Source organism: Acipenser ruthenus, chromosome 10 (genome assembly GCF_902713425.1).
Source record: "Acipenser ruthenus chromosome 10, fAciRut3.2 maternal haplotype, whole genome shotgun sequence".
Classification (NCBI taxonomy): domain Eukaryota; kingdom Metazoa; phylum Chordata; class Actinopteri; order Acipenseriformes; family Acipenseridae; genus Acipenser; species Acipenser ruthenus.
In genome coordinates, this window is record NC_081198.1 from 6182596 (window position 1) to 6202841 (window position 20246).

Genomic DNA, 20246 nt, shown 5'->3' on the forward strand with positions numbered 1-20246 from the left:
ATTTAGTGAGTGCTGCTAGTGCTACCAGACACGGTGAGAGCCTGTGGAAATATTAAAAAAGCGACCTGTGAAAAAAAAAAAAAAAAAAAACAGGGACAGCAGTCAGCGGTGCAAACTCAAAGGAAAGAAAAAACAAACAAAGAAAAGCAAAATGATCATATATTTTTAAAAAAGTCTTCTTGCTGATTTAGTTATCATCAAGATGTAGCTACCTGTACCTCGAGCAGAGCGCTTCAGTTTTGTGTTGGATCGTTGAGGCTGGATCACGTGAGAGGCTGGCATTGGACACCAGACCGAAGGTTTCGAAAATGAGAGAGGCTCATATCAGCCTAAGGAGCCGGAATGGACACATCAGAATCCAGAGTTGTAAAGGGCCAGAAGGCAGCTCCCATTCCAAATTACATTACTGAGGGCTCTGGGATATATGAACGAAGATATATTGGCCACTGCGCCGCACATCAAATATTCTGCAACTAAAATACAACAGAAGAACATATTTTCTGGAGGTCAGCGTAGATGGAGAAATTATGTTTTTTTTTGTTTTTTTTTGTTTTAACTCCACAGCATCACTCGTGATTCAAAGTAGCACCTACGATTTGGATTATTGTTTTTCAGTATTTGTTATAAAATTGTTTTAAAAATGAATACCGTCTTACCTAAACTGAACCAAACACTTGAGAGGAAGAAACTTTAAATAAACTCTGCTTGGGATTCTTATTAACAAGTAATACACATTTTATACACATACTCTGTATAAAAAAAGATTGGTCCAGGTAAGCATCCTTTGTGTAATCTCTGTTAATTGATACATTTTACAATTGTTCTTATTTAGCTGTGTTTTTTAATTAATCACCTGTTCATATGACATGCTTTACATTACTGTATGCGCTGTGCATTACATATACGACAAGACACTTACAATACTGCATAAACACACAAACATTAACCCATTGTATCCCACATATCTAAGATGTTTATGAACATATGCAGTATTCTTGTGTGTGCAACACTGAAAGAAGTCGACTTGCTCTGAAGTCTAAAGTAGTGTGTTAGGCATTTTTTTGGAGATCAAAAGGGAAAATATTTGAACTGGCATTGATTTAGAAATGCTAAAAATGTGAGTGTGCTGAAAACACGAAAATCCATGGCTTTAGGGAACTTTGACGATTGATTGAGATAGCCTCCCGCTGTTGACCATTCCATATAGCCCGCGACATTAAATAAGAGTATTATTTAATTTCACGCAGGTCAGTAAATTGTATGCCAAGCTGCGTTTGGATGGAAATACATCCTCAATACTTTGTAGATTTCAGTTTGCTGTCTGGATCTGAACATATTAAGCATAGTTTAGGGTTAAACTCCTTAGCGTCTGCTAATAATTTGACACACTTTTTACAGCTTGAAAAATTCCTTTAAGGTACGTTCATAATGAGAACAAGCTGTTTTGATATTTATTATTATTATTATTATTATTATTATTATTATTATTATTATTATTATTATTATTATTATTATTATTATAAGCCGTTTATTTCAAGTTTTGTAAATATGAATTTCTCTGTATTTAGAACGAGCTTTTAAAGACAGGTATGGGGGTACATGCTGCTGGACCTTGCCTGTTTAAAATAATTTCCCTGTTGCTCAAAACATATTTGTTTAGTTGCTTTAAAAAGAACAGGAGGGATTTTCAGTGTTTGTTTTGTTACTTCACCTCTCTCAGTAGTTACCCGGCGTTCAAAAGAAACAGATTAACCACCTGTTTCCAATTACATGCGTAAAAACACTTCCTTATTGAAAAACTCTAAATAATAATAATAATAATAATAATAATAATAATAATAATAATAATAATAATAATAAATACAAAAAATAAAAATAAATAAGATCCCTTGTAGATAGATGGACAGGAAAGACGGATTACACAGGTATTTTAATTGACGAAGTTGAACGGGCATAACAACGAGTACAAATATGACTAGCTTTTGCCATTTTGCTGTGTTCCAAAAGGGTTGAAACGGAGAGTATTTTGAACCTCTCTTGGTAACATGAAGCATGCATTGATTATAAGTGAACTCTGATTATCATATTATATACAGTATATATATATAATATATATATATATTATTCCTACTTTCATGCATCGCAATAAAAGAACTCCAACCATTGATCAACTCATTTTCTTTAAGCAGCATCCACGTTAGAGAGGGTGAATAAATGAGTTAAACCAGCATTACTATTGTTGTTGTTGTTGTTGTTGTTGTTGTTTATTATTTTGCATTTGAAGCTCGCTCTTTTGGTTGTTATATTTGACCTGCCTTTTCGTATTTCACACATTCATAGACCGTGAACAATACTGTCTCTTCCACTGGGACAAACTCGTGTCTCCCAAGGATATCACGAACACCTCTCTCCTCCAGCGTTCTGACCTTGACATCTTGTTATTTGTTTCAGAACAGGGCGAAGTTTGTAAGTACAGGAGAAAGTGCTCTTCTTTTAGAAAGGGAAAGGAGACTCAAGGCAGGTTTGTTGCAGAGGGAGACGACTTCAACTTGCCCTGAACTAAAAAAGACTTTTGGTGCTGCTACAGACCATACGACCAACCACTGGGACAAAATACAGAATAAGCACCCGACAAAAATAAATAAATAAATAAATAGGACCGAGATCGGAGGGAAAGCAACACGTTCCTGTAAATGCGTTCTGCTTGTATATAGAGCCGAGTGATGACGACCTGCCAGAGGGGAACGGGGGGACTGAGAGGTACAGACCGTTTTGGAGCGCCTTTGGAGCGGACCAGGACGCTTCGAACCTACGGTAACTGTGGGTTGCCTTCGGGGAGTTAAATAATGGGTGAAAGTCAGTTAAATAAGTCCGATACAGTAGCCTTTAAATAACAATCCTGCTTTCCTTTGCATGCGTGTAGAATGAACCGGTGTTGTAGTCCCAGACTGGATGCAATGTTGCAAACAGACAGGTACAGTACCTCAGCGGGCACAAATGGTCTGCGTAACCATACTAGCACAGAAGAGGGCGACAACAAGCGCATGCTAGGCTCGCATCTTTTAAATAAGTTCACCAACATTTCCCTTATTCATTTTCTTACTTCATGAACCTGGGCCAGAACGAGATGTTGTTTGAGTTTAAGTGTGGCTTTAGCGTAAAATATGAAAATATTTGAACGATGCATTGCATGAGCAGAAGAAGAGAGGATTACCCTGGAGTCCTAGGTCAGGCTTGGCAGCTCTGTAAACTGGGCAGCAGTTCAAAGAAGGAGCAGGATTCCCTTAGGTGCTCTGCCAGTTTGTCTCTGGGTGAGCTAAATTCGATTTTATGTACTGTAACAAAACGACCTACACGTGGTCCAGAAATCGTCAGGCAAAATGTTTCCAGAGAAAAGCACAAAAAATAACTATATTGTTATAATAAACACAACATAACAATATTGTTTTTCTAAAGCTGTTAAGTTAGGTTTTAAGCACTGTGTTTTCCCACAGGGAAGTCCGTGTTTAAGATTAGTTGGTGCTCCATGACCTGCAACCTCTGGCACTTTATTTTGAACGTGTTCGGTCACAGATGACAGAGGGGGAAACAAGCTGTTCTGAGCGGTGAGCTGTTGGGGCACATTACTTCTGTTCCAGGATGGTGGACTGGATAACTCGCACAAACTCTAGTCGCATTACAGCTCGTCAAACTATTACAACTGTTACCGTCCAGTTAGTTTTACATAATAAAAAATAATACTAATATTACTACTACGACGACTTCTACCATACATGCCAAGTCCCGCTATTTACCCATATAAATAAAAAGAAAACATTTATTCTGCACAGCAGAGTTATTGAAAACCACACGCTGTGCTCTTCGTGCAGCTGACACATCTGCTGATCACTAACTTATACAAAAGTAAGAACGGTTCATGATGTCTATTTTTACTCTCACGATGGTGTCGTGTTGAGTTGGGGGGGGGGGGGTATACGTCTGTTATATGATAATGAATGAGGACGAGCGACCCGCTGAACATTTTCCAAATGTTGGCAAGTATGTAATACTACTACTACTAATAATAGTAACTGCAATACTACTATTGCGAGAGAAAAAAAAAACGTTCTGTAGCGCCTTTTCAGCAACTAAAGCATATACTATAGCTTGCGGATTTCACTGGTGGCCATGATCACTCCTTGGCGCTGTCTTGGAAGGAAGTCAGTAATCAATTCCAAGTCTCCTGTAGCATTATCATTCTGCTTGGGTTATCTGTAACAATTCTGTCGTTTTTTAAATAATAAAACCTGTGAATACTGTATTTTGTTGAAACAATAATGTCATCGTTTACTGGACAATGTAAGGTGGTACAATATTGTTGGCCATTACTGCTGTTCAGACTCGTTTTATTACATTTTTCTTCGTATTGTACTGACCTGGTTTTGCACAACAGAAACGTTTGTTAATGATGCTTTTCCTTTGGAATTCCATCTGCCAGTGTGGATCAGGTCTCAAGAGTCAGACTGGAAATTGCTTTGATAAAGTAGCTGAAGGGCATGTGGATGTGTCCATAAGTTCTTGTATCAGTTTTTGGTCTTTTCTAATTATGGAAGCTGTTGTAAGCATGTGGTAGTATATCTGTACAAGTCTTAGATGTATTAATATTGGTAAGCTCATCCAAAACATTAAGCAAAATACTCAGAACTTCAATTTTATTATTTTAACAAAATTGCTTTTGATATATTATATAGTACTGGACAGGCAGTTTTCTTGTCACCCACCGCACAGTCCTTGCATGTCTGTTGCCAGACCTTTTATTTATAACGTGTCTCAGGAAATTGTCTTTATAAATCAGTTTTGCAGGCAGTCTTCTTGTAGAGAATTGCATAACCTCTGGGGCTGCTTGCATTTGGCACATTTTTGGTTAATTATTTTGCCAGGCATCTGCATGGTTGTGCAACCAAATAGAATGCAGTAGATATTGCATTTATTCACAGTTGAAACCCTCAGTCCTTGGGTGACAACACATAAATGAGCTCGCTTTTGAAATACCGCACAGGTAGGTGCCTTTGGAAGAGAATAGTTTATTTTTTGCTAACCCTTCTAATGACAGGTATTAAGAAGCTCAGTAAAATATAGTTTCCTTGTTTGGTATTTAGAAGGATTGCAGAATGAAATGTGTTCTGGTAATTATGTGTTAGGGAATCAGCTAAACATGTTTGCACAATAAACATTCCCATTGCTGGTTGTGATAAAGCTGCTGTGCAGTCAGTCAGTGTGAGGCAGGAAACATGTAAGATTTCCCTGCAAGCCCTTCCCTGCTATTCAGCCAGCTATACAAAACTGTCCTGTATTGTGTAGTGGTTTCGTGAGGTGGCTGACGTCCATTGTGTGCTTTTGTTAACTTAGAACATCTGAGACAGATTTTACCAAACCCAGACTGGAACTGCATTGCCACCAATCTGTCTTCAATGTTGTTCATTGTTGTTGATTGGACCAATGGTAAATTTGTTACACGAATAGCAGACCAATGGCAAGCCCTGATTGCTGAGGTGATGGGTTACTCCTGACATACAGAAGATTGATCATTAGAAAGTCTTGGCTTTGCCAGTAGTGTGGTATTTAGAGTTTCTCCAAGGTAACACATGTTACAGTTTCATAGAGTGGCTGTACTGCATCTATCATTAAAATAGATGCGAATGTTTGTGTATCATAGTTAATATAAGAGGCATAAACAGAGGCAACTCTTGCAACCAATAATAAAGTATATATGAACTTTGTCAAATGATACACTTTACTTCAATCATAATATCTATTTTTTAATGTACAGTAAGTAGTTCATTTAGTACAGACAAAATGACCGACTTCAATTTGCTGCATTCCATTCCCAAGGATGCCCTTGATACATTGAAACATGTTACTGTCCTTTTAATGTTACTGACCTCCAGTGAGATGTATTAAATTGCTCCAGTTTTATTGATAGAATTAAACAAATGGTTAGGTTTATTAACTAAAATAACTTCATGTAAAGGCTGCTACATGCGCACATGTATTAAAATTGTTTTGCAAATGAATAACTAAAGGGTCTTTACTCAGTAAAATATACATTCAATTTACCGTCGACATTAACTTTAAATTTGTCAAATGGTGAAATAAAAAGAGCCAGTGTTCATAAAGATATATACTTCTCACTGGAGCAAAAGCTTCATATATTTTCATTCATTTACCAGGTTTCTATTAATAGCTTTTAAAATATTACATAAATCACATAAATCACAGAGAAGCACACTACAAATTGTAGTTAACCGTTGTAAACCACAGTAAATGCACAATACAATATAAGCACTGCAAAATGACTTTGCACATATACTATGGTAAACTTGACAAGGGTAAGACTGAAGGAGCTGATAAAGGAAAAGGAAAGTGTGCCTATTCTAACTGCAGGATATTGGCTAGAAGTGAGCAGACCCATGGGACTGTGCCTCATTGATTCACTGTGGGGCTGTCAGAGGGGAACACCCAGCCCATGACTGGGGCACATAAATAACCAACTGCATTCTGAGTGCATTAATGCACACAGACACAGCATGCCTAGCAAATCTATAATGAGGGCAGGGTGCGATCCAATATATATTTTTGACTGTTTAAAGCCCTGATGTAGTGGCTGCTAATCCCCTACTTTATCTGATGTACCTGTGGTTCTGGAACATCTCGGGAAACACCTTGGCTCTCTTTAGACTGAGATTTACAACCCAGGCTTGCTAGAAGATACTGAGGGGTGTGTCAGACAGGGTCAGCATTTTATGAAATAAGAGGACATGTGAAGGTACTAAGTATGCAAGCAACATTTCACTTAGAGATCAAATACTTGTCACATTTTTGTTCCACTTGTAACTGTTGTAGCAGTACAATATGCTGCAGGCACTGGAAAAATGTCTGTTATCTTACCATATTTATACTCCCATTCATATAAAAATCACAGCAACATGCTTTCAAAAATGATTGTGCTCTAGGTCTATTAATAGTTTCAGTGTTGGAGTAACGCTTTGTTATAACAATGTGACATTGTGTGCTTTTCCCCCACCATCATGAAAGAATCATATCAGTCCAACAAGTTGTTTGAGTCACAAGCTTACATAGAATCAGGCATCTAAATATCCCAAAGAAGAAAATGTAGAGAAGCAGATAATGGGATTTGGAATCCTAACGAGAGTGAATATGCATTTAGTGTTTTTATGCATTGGAAAGTTTTTTTCACTGTTTCTACAAGTACAGTACAGTCAGGTAAGATGGAAAATGGATCAGCTATACATGTATTTTATTCAGAGTAAATCCAGCATAAATCTATGGAATATTCACTAATGATTTGCACTGGGTTTAACATACAGAAGGTTATGAAAAAAAAAAACAACTGCAAACGCAGCGGAATATATATTTTTGTTAGATTCTAGTTGGGCAAACATGATGAATGGAGCATTGAACCTAGAGAACATTGATAATAATTGATGACTAGACTGGAAACCCCCAGGTACAGACACTTATTGGTGTGTTGATTGAAATAACAAATACAGAACCCATTTTTTGAATTGTGTTTTGCTGTGGCCAGGCTTTATGCACTGCCATAACTGTGATTACTAAAATCCATGCAGGTTTTACCACAGTTTAAAAATAGTTGCTTAAGTAGATACTGGGAAACGGGTAAGCGGAAAGAGTGAGGGGTTGATTAATTAATTGACAGACGAGGTGCACAAATGTTGCAGTATCGGAAACGGGCAGGATGTTAATGCAGGGATTACCGTGTCGGAATCAGACAAGTCCAGAGGTAAAGGGCTTAATAGCCAAGCTGCATGGATGGATGATGAAGAATGAGTTGGTATTTATACTCTATTGGTGTCACCATGCTCTCTGGGATACAGAGACTCAGCGTACAGTACAGACTGAAACTCGATACCTACCCAGCTTGGGCTCTCTTTTTCCCATTTAAGAAAAAGGAAACGAAGTACATTTGCTCCATTTTGTTTTGAATTTGATGTCACAAAGCCTCTTCCTATTAAAAGGAAGAAAAAAAAACTAGTATGAATTTCAGAGGAACTGAATTTTGTGTTTGAGTTTAGAAGCCATGTTCAAAGCTGAAGGACAGACAGTTTTGCTGAATGAAGTTCTCTGATTGTCAGCAGTGCCAATGAAAGGTGAGGGAAGTCAATCATCAGTCCACATGGGAGGGACTGTGCAGCACAGTCATGAACTTGAGATTTGTTCTGAGTAAGTTCAGCACCAGGATGTCTGTAACCAGGATGTCTTTTATATCAGCTACCAGGGCAGGTGTAGCGCAGGTAGGATGAGCGACTGTCTTGGTACAGGGTTGGTAGATTGCATTGAGGGCTTGGTGAGCTACACACCTACGTAACATGCTAAAACCACAAAGAGGTGTGATGTAAAAAAAATGCAAACCATGGTTGACCTTTTACTTGATTGGATGCTGTAGGCAATCAAACCAGCTTTCAAAAAGTAATGTAAAAAATAGTTAATGCATATTCAATGCGACTGTTTGACCCTTTCTTTAAATTTCCATTAAAAGAAAAGTACTGATAGTTTAGATTATAGTTTCATCATAGGGGTGCATGATAAACTGGATAGATAACAGGAAGGACCATGTTGATAATGAGAGTCAACTGCTGCAGTATCATCTGACTGGAGGAAAATCTAAAAAAGAAACAAATATATATTGTTGTGAAAAATAATGATACATAGATAAATAAAACATCTGAGAGGGAATCACTGAACACATTCTAAGAGTTCTAAGGGTTTCTATAATCTAAGAAGAGCTTCACTCTTTACACAGCACTCAAGTGACTGCTTCTTCATTGACCCCTGTTGGCATAGAAACCCAAAGGCTCAATTGAGTCAACTTTTCAGCTGGGACAAGCAAAGTACTGTAGGTGATTCAGTTTGGGAACCCGCTGGTATTTGTTAATTTACACAATTATTCATCACATGTGTCTACCAAGCAGGGGAAGCTCAGTTTGTACCACAAATGGTGATCTATCAGGTCATGTGACAATGAGAATGATTTCCAGTGAGAACATGTACTTTCAGGTGCATATGATATGCCAGTATGGTCTGTACAGCAGTTCTGAGTAATTGCATTGAAAGAGCTCAGGAAATGACTCAATTTCTGTATTACACATTTTGGCATCTGTTATCTAGCATTATTTGAACTAAGTAAAAAAAAATAATAAAAAAAACATTTCATTTTCAGGGACATTTGGCCTCCACTAACATGTTGGCTATTGAAAAGATTTTTGAGAATAAGCCAGGGTTTAGGGAATTTCATAAAGACATGAAAAGTACTCCTATTTGTTGGGCTATGGAGCTTGTTTTGTGAACTTTTGAAAATACTTACATTTGCAGGCAGATACATGATGGCGATATTATTACACTCATAAGTTAAACTTGCATTTACATATACTGTAGATAGCCCTTAGTATTCATAAAAATGATAATAAATCTTATCTTAAAATGTGCTTAGTAGTTTTCTTTGAGTTTGTTTACTTATTGATCGCAATCTCAAACATTACTGTAGTCTGTATTTGAGAAACATTTTACACCACACAATCAAGTTGAAATCTCTGTTGTGAATATATAGATAAACTGTATAAGAGAGAAAGATTGATACACATAGGAAGGTGCTGTATGTACAGTGTGTGCTGGTTAGTGGTGGGGCCGGTTATGGAGGTAGAAAAGCAGCTGGGCTGAATGTACCAGAGAAGATTTGCTCGTGAGGAAGTTGCATGCTAGGGAATGCAAACACTCTCTGCTTAATTTGTAAAGCAAAAAAAACCCCAATAAATAAATAAAGTGAAGAAGCCACGCAAAGGAGACTTCAAGCAGCATGGCCTTTTAGTGCAAACTAGCACAATGTTTTAGTGCCAATAATCTGACTGATTTGTAAAACATTCTGGAACAAGCTGAATTGGACCTGGTGCCAATATTTTAAACTCTGAATGCCAGGATTGTGCAGATGCAGCGCAGAACACCATGGCTGTGCTCTGAATGTGTCTTAGTTCATGGTTTGTTTACTGTCCAGTGCCAGGAGTGAAGGCTGGCCAGTCTTGACCTTGGATGCCAGCCTAACTGTTCTGCCAACGTAGGCCGGAAGAGACACAAAACCAAGAGATGAGCTTCGCGGGCATTCAAAATCCTGTTGTACTTGTACCGAAAAGAGAAGAGCATGTTGTCACTATGGAGTCAAAAAAATCACAGCCAGGAAACTTCAATTACAAAGATAACAACCAAGGTAACGCCTGATAATCAGTTTTATTGCGATTAGAAACTGGTAAACAGTGCCTTTATTAATGTAAACATTTAACATGTGTAATTTATAGATCTATTGTCCTTTAAGCTGGTTTGCTGTCCATCCATTTAATGTTCCATGGTGATTTGTTTTGTGGTAGCGTCCTGAAATGGAGCTTTCTGATTGGTCAGTGAGACTTCTGAGTGTTTAAATATATTTAGGGCTTCTGGTTTTCGGTTTTTATTTTCCATCTCTCTCACTCCCTTTAAACCTTAATTAATAGTTGTTAAGCCTTAACTGAATACCAGATTGTTTAAATTACTGACACACTACTAGAAACTAACGCAGTGGAAATTAATAAACTGAATTCAGCGATTAGAGCCAGAACGAAATGCAGGTTCAAATAGAATCAGGTGAGATCAATATGTGGAAATGTAGTCTATACAGTTTATCTAGACCGAAAGTGAATCCGGTCTAAATTGCATAGGACACTGCAATGGTGAGACAGTTTGAAGGTTATTACTCAATCCACATGCTAACAATACAGTACTTTGTAAAAAGATTAATTAATCTGGCAAGCTAGTGGCTTGATCATTTCAAACCCCAGAGTAGTAATGTTACCACATTATAATTTCTGTTTTGACCGCTGGTTATTAGAGTGCTGTGCCACGCAGACTTGTTCCAGGGAAGTTTACACCTCCCCTGGGCTAGGTGCTGTACTATCTAGGGATTCATTCCAGTGGCATTTAAGGACTGTCTCAATACCTGCTGAGACAGGTGGTATCTGTTTTTAAGATCTGTGAGTTGGTTGTGTTACAAGGATGACTGCTGCATGTTGTTAGTTTTCTGTATGTCCAGAACCAATCACCAGCGCTAAAATATGAGAAACTGCCAAAGCCTTCTGCATCTGTTGTACTGTATTAATTAGTTACAGCAGGTTTGCAGGGACCTGTGTGCCTTAGCTGGAGAAACACCAAGGGGGCATGTTGGAGGTTCTGGATATATAACATTCCCGTGATAAAGACTGAGTCCCAGCTGCAGGTCCCACAAGGCTATGATATACCTTTGTAGTACCTTTCTGCTATGTGCATTCCCCTTTTACCTGTAAACTCTGGGATAGGCTTTATCTGGCAGAGAAGGCAATAATTAGAAGCATCAGCATTAAAAGTGATATAAAAAGCAAGGAGGAGCTAAACGGTTACAATAAAGAGATCAAGTACAGGCAAGGAAACAACGCTCATGTTATCTCGGTGCAGATGCACCCGTTTATTTTTAGTCCTTCATGCTTTTTTAGGATCGTTTTGTAAGATAGTTTTAGAACTTAATGATTTAACGATGTAATGATTTCCTATAGTGACCAACCCTTCACAGACATGACTACTATTACTATTACTACTACTAGGATTAATAATAATACCAATAAGAATAAGAGTACACACATTTGTATTTTATACATTTAATACAGGATAGAAACTTTACATTTTTAAACAGATGAGTGTTTACACTAACAGTCTTCACTGGAAAAGTTTACCATGTGTCAACATGCAAACAAACCATAGTTTACAAACTGAGGTTAAATAAGAACTGGTTAGAAAAGCGAGTGTGTCACCTCGCCACGCAGACCAGTGCCAGGCTGCGGGTTAGGCAGGGATAGCATCTGCCCAGGAATGCTTTTGAAAACCAGCTCCGGCCCCACCATCCTCCCCATCCTCCTCGTTTCAATGCTTGACCCTTTCTGTTCACCCAGGGGCTTTTCTTTAATAGACTGTTAACTAAACCCAGGAGATAGGAAGGGATTACAGAGAAAGAGCTTTCAGGAGAGAAGGGCTGTTAGATGTCTGTAGTCCTGTGTTTGTGAGGAGGGGACCGCTCTGTTATCTCAGTCCCAGCCAGTGGTTCCACCTGACCCCATGCACCATTCACCTCTGTGACCTGCTAAGAACGTGAGCATAAATGACTGCTTTCCTTCAAAGGACGGGCAGCGCTAACAGGCTTGTTAGTCACATTCACTGTCCTGTGCTAGTGGCTATCCCAGCACGCTGTATATCCTCTGCCAGGTTCAGAGTTTGCACCCCAGAGCGATGACTTGTACCTGATTAGCAATAACCGAGTGGAACAATTAACATGAATGCCTAAATGCAAAGAGTTGCACGTCTGAATAATGACCGTCTTTAATGAAAATGAATTGCGGACACTGCGTTTGCACCAAAAATGTAATTAAGATTACAATTACAGATCTTGTTATACTTTAGTTGCACTTGACAGTTAGTTAAAACATTTTTTTTTAATCTTTTTAATGTGCTTTAGTATACTATTGTTTTTAATATACTATTTAAAACAATGTACTTATAACAGATCTAACATATTATTAAAACCATTTTTAAAAAGATAATGTTGTGTGTCATCTGCCAGAAGGATACTGAATATTAGTCATGACGCTTCAACAGATGACTGTATAATTGCGAGTTGGGCCATATTCTCAGATTTGGTCTGTAATTTACTCATATTTTTGAGGGGATAAAAAAACTAATATGACAAAATGAAAGAGTCCTGAAGTGTGTTTAATAGACCTAAATTAAACTGCTTTAGTCAATCTTGTCTTATCTGGTGTTCAGTGATTTCAGAACGTGTTTCGTAACATTGTAAAAAGTACTGCATGCTGACAATAAATAACACAAGAGGAAGCTGATAACGTAGAGGAGGAAAAACTGATTCTAACAGGCTGTTTTTCTAACTGTCTTGAGCGCTGTAGTTTGAGATTATTTAGTTTGGCAGCGGAGCTACTAAGCCTGATTATTTTTACTAAAGGGCTCCCTCTTGTGGTTAACAAAAGCATAAAACTGTAGATAGCACAGTTTACAACAGCAACTTTACTGTTAATGCCGATGTCAGATGTGAGGCATAGGTTAGAATGCTAAAATAATAGCCAGTGGAAGGAAATAATATTAATAGACAAAAAAAAAAAAAGCTTAGTAAATTCCTTTCTTAAAGCGATACCATTATAAATGCATAAGCAAGTTTAGTGAGGCATAATAAAAGCATGGTAAACCTACACGTTTTGGGAAAGCTTTGTAAAAATACATGAGTATCTAGGAAAAGAATCTGTAAAATTGCTCTGCACAGTTCCAGAGGTACATTCTTCTAAGGGATGGATCCCATGTGTGACCATGGTGTACCTTAATTTTTTTCAATTGTGATATGTTTACTTCCTTAAACATATCTACTGCTTTTACATTTTGTAAAATAACTAGTAGCAGATAATATACTTTGTGGCATTGTGTCGGAGTGTGACGTACGAATAGTACAGGAGATAACGGTAAGCAAAATTCTTCCTCCCCGGACCCCGCGAGTCGCGCTGACACATCGATAGCTGACCACAATTACATATGGACAGACTGTTTTTGTCTGCTTCCTCCTGGCCCCAGAGTGCAGCACAACAGCATAAAACAGCCATAATTGAACAGAAACATTCAGATAATAACGGATACAGTTAGCACTGCTTAATTGCTCGGGGGCGGATGCGTCCTTGCAAATCAGACTGACTGGCTTTCTGAAGTGCCTCTCAGCTCTGATCGCGGGCGGGGGGAAACAAAACCAACCAGCAAACAGCTGCTGATTTGGCGTGCCAACAAATACCACGTATTTCTACTACGTTACTTACCACTCTTGGTAATTACTGTAAGTGACTTGAATCTGGAGTGCACTAGAACTCAGTCTGGTCTCACTGTGTAAATCATTTCTGAAATAAACAAAGCTGGAACGGGGCTGCATTCGTATTAATAGGAACGTTATCAGCTTTCTGTCTGAAGTTTTATAGGAGCTGTGGAATGTGTGTGGTATTGACAGTTCTTGTAAAACTTTCAATAGAAAAGTCTCTGGCTCTTTAAGAATTTCCATTGAGAGGATTTCTATACAAGGTGTTGTCACTGAAGTCAAAGTTCTGCAGCATTTTCTGTAGGCTTGCCAACACAATCAGGATTGCATCTCTATGCGTACAGTATTGTTGAAGCTGTACTTGAAACATACTTGACATGTAGATTAAATCTCCAGTTTAAAGTCTCAGAGAGTTCAGAAAGGATTCCTGGAATAGTGTGTTTAGGATTATGTTCTCAATACTGCAGCGTGTTTGTGTATGAAGGTAACATTTCAGTATGTTCTACTGTATCATTACTTCTGTACTTAAACTAATTACACTAATACATGATTTAAAAGAAACTGTTGACATTTTTTTAAGCTTTTAAGACACTGTTGTTTTACTTAATGTAAATACTACCTGGAGAAGCAGGTATTCATAAAAGCGAAGTAAGTCAAGTTTGTCTCTTGAGATCTGAATTCTGACAATGGGGTAGGGTGAGCTGGTAGAAGTACTGAGGACAGATTATTTATGCATCGATTAATAATTAGTACATGTTTACACTAACTACAGTAAACTAAGCAAGCACCACATAAACATAGTAATTTACTGAGTGCGATGAAATTTCAAAGAAATATAAATAATGTGCAATCAAAAAAGGTAACATCCAGGAATAGTGTTATCATCTCAAACGCCACGTAGGTAAAACTGTGCTGCACAATCACATTTCGAAAGCAGTAGATAATATTGCATTTAAATAGATGAACGATTATTGGAGTATCCTAAACAGAAAGGGATCCCGCTTTGGAAGGGCCACCTCTAACTGGGACCTCTTGTTTTACACTGCAGACAGGAAGAGGCGACGGAGAGCAGTGGAGAGGCAAGAAGCTGTGACTCCGCTGACACGAAACCAACCGAGGAGCTGGAAGGTAAGACCCTGCACAATTAAAACGTATTGCTATGTGCTGGCCTTTCCACCTCATCACTGTGTCCCCAGTTGAATTGGCTTCTTTAGAAAAAACAGGCGAATATGGAGCATTTTTATATTATCGATATTGTGTTCACTTTGCATGAAGCTATACTTTTTTTCTTTGTCCCAGCTGTGCATTTTATTGAACTGGGCCCTGTGTTGAAATACCTGCACCCTTCACAGATAAATCATCTCTGTTTGTGAGACTTACACAACCAGGTTTCTAATCACTCATTTCAATAGAGAGAGTAAGGGAAAGGTCTTGCTTCTAATTATTACATCATTACGTCTGCCCTCTGTCCTGGTTTCTATTTACTTTGAAGCTCCCAAAACTTTGTGTGTGACATGTGTGTTACTTTTGGTCCCATCACTTCATTTGAGAAAGTGTTGGCTTATCACCTCAGCTTTAATAGGCGAGAGTCCAGGAGTTTCTATCTCAGTTAATCTGTGACAGTCTGCACTATGCACCGCAGTCCAGCACATGCATGGATAGGATAGAAAAGTACATTCCTGTATCCTATAGAGGTTTAAACTTCTACAATATTGTTGTGCATTGAAACCTGTGTAAAACCTTTATTTTCAATCAGATAATGAGCTTCAGCACAGTATTATATATAACTAATAATGTACTGTATATCATTAGCTTATGTTGAATTTTGAAGGGAAAAATCTGCTGAATATTACACCAGAACTAAAGCGTATTAATACTCGGTTTCTACCCAATTTTACAACCAGATGAGACTTCGGCACAAGGATGGCACTTTTCAAAACGCATTAGAGTGCCACTAAAAATAAGATAAGAAGCAGCATTATGAATACAGAGCTGAATCTCCTCTGCTGAAAAAGTCACTCACCCTGCCTGGTGTCTGCCTGTATTCCCTAAAGGTGATGCTGTTAATCCTGGCCTCTCTGATGATAATTGTGGTCGGGGGGTCTCCCGGGGAGGGCTGGAGCCCCGAGACGAGCCCTGTGACAGAGGGGAGCCCAGGTGAGGCTGGCAAGGAGCTGGGCGAGGTGGCAGACTGGCCCTCCCCGGACCATCTGGAGATGAATGAGTTGGAGGACAGCAGTGCACTCCCCCTCCAGTCCTCCTTGGACAACCTGTTATGTGAGTGACTTCTTAATGCAGGGCAATGAGGAATACAGTCAACCCTGACAATAATGCCTGACTCAAGGTGTCATTTTATACATCCTGGTGATTTAACCAGGGTGCTTCCTACAGGTCACTGTTGGCCTGCTGTTCTTCTATGCAGGTGGTCTTTGAAAAAAAAGATGTTTGACTACATTATACTTTAAAAATAAAGTACAGAGAATTTAAAAATAGCAAATAGCTCTCTATCCAAGGAGAATCAGGATACAACAGGATATTCATCAATCACTAGAAATACTTGATGAAGAAGAAAAGTCATTGATAAACTGAAAAGTCACTATTTTAATGATTAGCTTCAGCACGTCTGTCTAGTTATTTCTATCAAGCTATCTGAAGAAGACGGAAGCTGAAACATTGCAACTAATTATTAAAATAGTGCGTTTTCAGTTGATCAATTACTTTCATTCTTCATACTTTAAAAATAAGTATATATAAAAAGTAATGAGATTTGACTGTAATTTCCCATGCTTTATAATAGTTATGTGCCTGTGCCGTACCATGCTTTTCTAACCCTTCCTACGGTACATCACAGTAAACTGTTATATGTACCGTTGTCCAGATCTAATCTCCTTCATGCTCGGAATAGTAGGGACATTTGACTGACCCTTTCGTGTTTGCAGTAGTGGAAAAAATTCAAATGCACAGTGATTTCAAACTCAGCTAATTGCTTTCTTTTTAATCCCAGTCTATATGTCCTTCATGTCATGGATATGTCAGGGTGTACAATGCGCACAATATCCATCTTTTCAAAGCTGGTCTAATAATACTGTTTACCTCAACTTGTACATACAACCAATAGAAAAAAAACTAAACCTGTTTGCGTTTGGGCTTTGCAGAGCGGCCAGCCATGAATACTGAGATTAAAGTATGAATTCACGTGTAGCAGGGCTGCTTTTGACTCTTTGAGTCCAGACTGTTCTACATGGTGATCCACCATTATGAACATCCACAGGTAATTCCAGGGTATTCAGCTTCCACACACCGAAGGATCAGCCCTGAATTATGGGACTTGTATCACTGCAAGTGTGTCTGATTTTGTAGGAACCAATAACATTGAATAGCAAGAGAAACACAGGATAGCTCTAGCAGTGGCTGACTCAGGGTTGGCTTTAAGGAGTCTGCTCTTACTACACAGTCACAGTTTTCCAAGAAATTCTCAAGAAATCACATTCTCAGTTGCATTATTCTGAGCAGATCTTGCTAATTCTCTTCATTTAGTGACAGTGCACTGAGTATTTACCCTCAATGTTATTAGTAACCTTGAGCGGTATTGCACTCTGTAATCCCAGTAACTTTGCAAAGCCAGTCAACCACCTTTCTTCAAAATGAGCATGTTGACATCTACTCTAAATATTCTATAGTTCTTTGACAAACTAAAACAAGAACCTCTAAAGTCTGTGCTTTATGCTTCAAAACGATTGTATTGGTGGCATGCTGCAGAAGAAAAGTGTAAAGACTAAGAATGTATTTGTAGCTAACATCAGAATTTCTCACATTCATTATGTTGTTCTTTCTCTCTTTCTTTCCACAGCGGAGCCCTCTCTCCCTGAAGTTTCTGAGGACCATCAAAACCGATGGGAGCGCTCTGCACCAGGCTCCGGACAACAGAAAGGGTCCAAGAAGGGACGGAGAAAAAGCAAGCCTTCATCCAGTGGGGACTGCAAGATACGGACCCTACACGTCCGGGTTCAAGACCTGGGGCTAGGCTATGATTCAGAAGAGCTTGTGCTCTTCAAGTACTGCGCCGGGTCCTGCCAGCTCGCCCGCTCGAACCATGATGTGACTCTTAGTACACTGCTTCAGAAGAAGATCATCCATGGGGGCCGGGGCGAGGAAAAGATCAGTTCTCATCCTTGCTGCCGCCCAACCCGGTATGAGCCCATCACATTCATGGACATCCAGAACAGATGGAAGGCTGTGGAGAAGCTCTCGGCTGCAGAGTGCAGCTGCTTGGGTTGACAGACACACACCACCACCTCCTTGTCTACAGAGATGATACAGAATAGACAGGGCAGAGCTTCTATTCAAAAAAATTGTGCCGATGTGGGGTTGTGACCAAAGGGTGCCGGGGTTGTAGATCAGAATGGAAGCCAGCAAGTCTAGCGGCTTCTGTGGTGGCTTTTTACCTCCAGGTGGAGCACTGATCATGCATTCAGAACGTGGTAATCCTTCATAGGCTGGGACACCTTGAAGACAGGAGGAAAGATCGACCTGGTGGTAAAGGGTATGATGTCTATAATCCCTGCTTGATGCATTGCCTGGGCTTCAATTTGACCCCTCCACCCCTCAGTTCTACTGCTTTCTAGGAAGTTGTAAAACATCTTGCCAGTAGCGACAATCCCTGCACCCTGGCACCCATTAGATCAGCCAGGGCAGGACAGTGCACTTGCTAGTGGCTCTAGAGACACAGAAAGAATGGGGGGTTATCTGCAAGCACTGCCACAGGTCCATTTATGCTGCCAGTTACACTCGCTGGGAACCATTGAGCAAATTATGGAGTTCCACCAGGATCTTCTCATGCAGAATTGACTCTCGTCTTAGAAAGAAAAAACATCATTAAAATCTATGTACGTTTGCTTGTTTATTCCTGTAAATTCTGCTAGATGGTATTGTTTCAAAGGAGCTGCTTGGATGTGTGCACCACGGCTGAAGGAACCAATAGAAAGGAAGGTGAAGTGGGCCACACATAATGGACAGTTTGTGTATTAGATCGGACTGACGTGACCTTTTTTATGTTTCAAACAAATACATTGCACTGGCAGAAAAGAAAATATACATTTAAAATGCATTGTTTAGAAAAGAAAGTGAGGTCATTTTATAGAATGGAGTGAGTGGATGTCTGGAATGAAAGAAAGGGCTATTTACTATCAGAGCTCCAGTCTCGTTGAAGTGTGCATCATGGGTTTGGATTGCATAATTCTGAGACCATAGACTTGCAGGGCAAGCTTTGTTAGAGCTGCACAAGGGAAGGTGAAGAGAAGAGTTTGGGCATTTGCTCATAACCATCAGACTAGGTTTTTCTCTGAGCTGGCAGGAGAGCTGGAAAGACTAGTGGCAGTCCCTTTTACATTAACAGCATCACATTTATTTAAATGCCAACCATCAATACACAGTTTTTTGTTTTCTATTTATTTTGTATGTATTTACTCAGGATAGCTCAACTGGAAGGCCATGAGAGATAGTGATCAAAGCAGAGGAAAAGCCACTAGAAATGCAGTAGTAATTCACTTGCAGTCACTGACTTCCTGTCTCCCCTCAGTCAAATTTCTGGAACAGTAAGTCTGCTTTACAACCTGTGCATTAGCATTGGATGCTATGCATCTCCTTAGATTATTGTACTATAGGCAAAGTATGCCAGAATGCCTAGAACCTGGTTTATTAATGCAAATGTCTGCTGCTCAATAGGTTGTCAGATGCAGCATGGTTCACCAGTGCTGTATGAGAACCTAGTTGGTACTGTAGAATCCTGGTAGTAGATTCTGTTTGATGCAATAGTTAAATGAAATCCAATTTAAGCTTGTCACAATAAAATGTGATTTTTTTTTTTTTTGATTTTTTTTTAACATAGTAACCTCACTAACTTTTGGACAATGAAAAATAATAATTGTGGGAAATAGAGGGAGGTGGATGTGGTTAGTAGGGTTATTTATATATATATATATATATATATATATATATATATATATATATATATATATATATATATATATTTACAAAGACAATGAATTTCTGTTTACTAGAACTAACTGAAATGGGTTTGTCTATTTCCTTTTACCAGGAAATCTAAAATATGACTCCTCATGTATTTCAGATAGGTGTGGATGCAGTTGATGGAGGTATGACAGTTTGCATTGTGCAATTTAAATGCATTTCTTTTTGTGTTTCGAGAGCCCTCTTCATTCCATTCTCCACTGCTTTAAGCACAAACATCACCATTGGATGCTATGCATCTCCTTTCATTATTGTACTATAGGCAAAGTATTTATTACATTTTAAGTTA

At 38.8% G+C, this 20246-nt stretch overlaps 1 protein-coding gene across 1 annotated transcript; it reads left to right on the forward strand.

The window, feature by feature from the left end:
* The first annotated feature begins 121 nt into the window (after positions 1–121).
* On the forward strand, positions 122–19876 carry LOC117411243 (artemin-like). The gene is made up of 4 exons (XM_059031595.1): positions 122–773; positions 14976–15055; positions 15982–16204; positions 17778–19876. The coding sequence occupies exons 3-4, from the start codon at positions 15985–15987 to the stop codon at positions 18203–18205; spliced, it is 648 nt and encodes a 215-aa protein (XP_058887578.1). The 5' UTR covers positions 122–773; positions 14976–15055; positions 15982–15984; the 3' UTR covers positions 18206–19876.
* The last annotated feature ends 370 nt before the right edge of the window (positions 19877–20246 follow it).

Excerpts from the sequence above, each read along its gene's own strand:
- LOC117411243 (XM_059031595.1), top strand. The coding sequence starts at position 15,985 with ATGCTGTTAATCCTGGCCTCTCTGATGATAATTGTGGTCGGGGGGTCT. Across the intron at positions 16,205-17,777 it reads CTCCTTGGACAACCTGTTAT|CGGAGCCCTCTCTCCCTGAA; the intron begins GTGAGTGACTTC and ends TTCTTTCCACAG.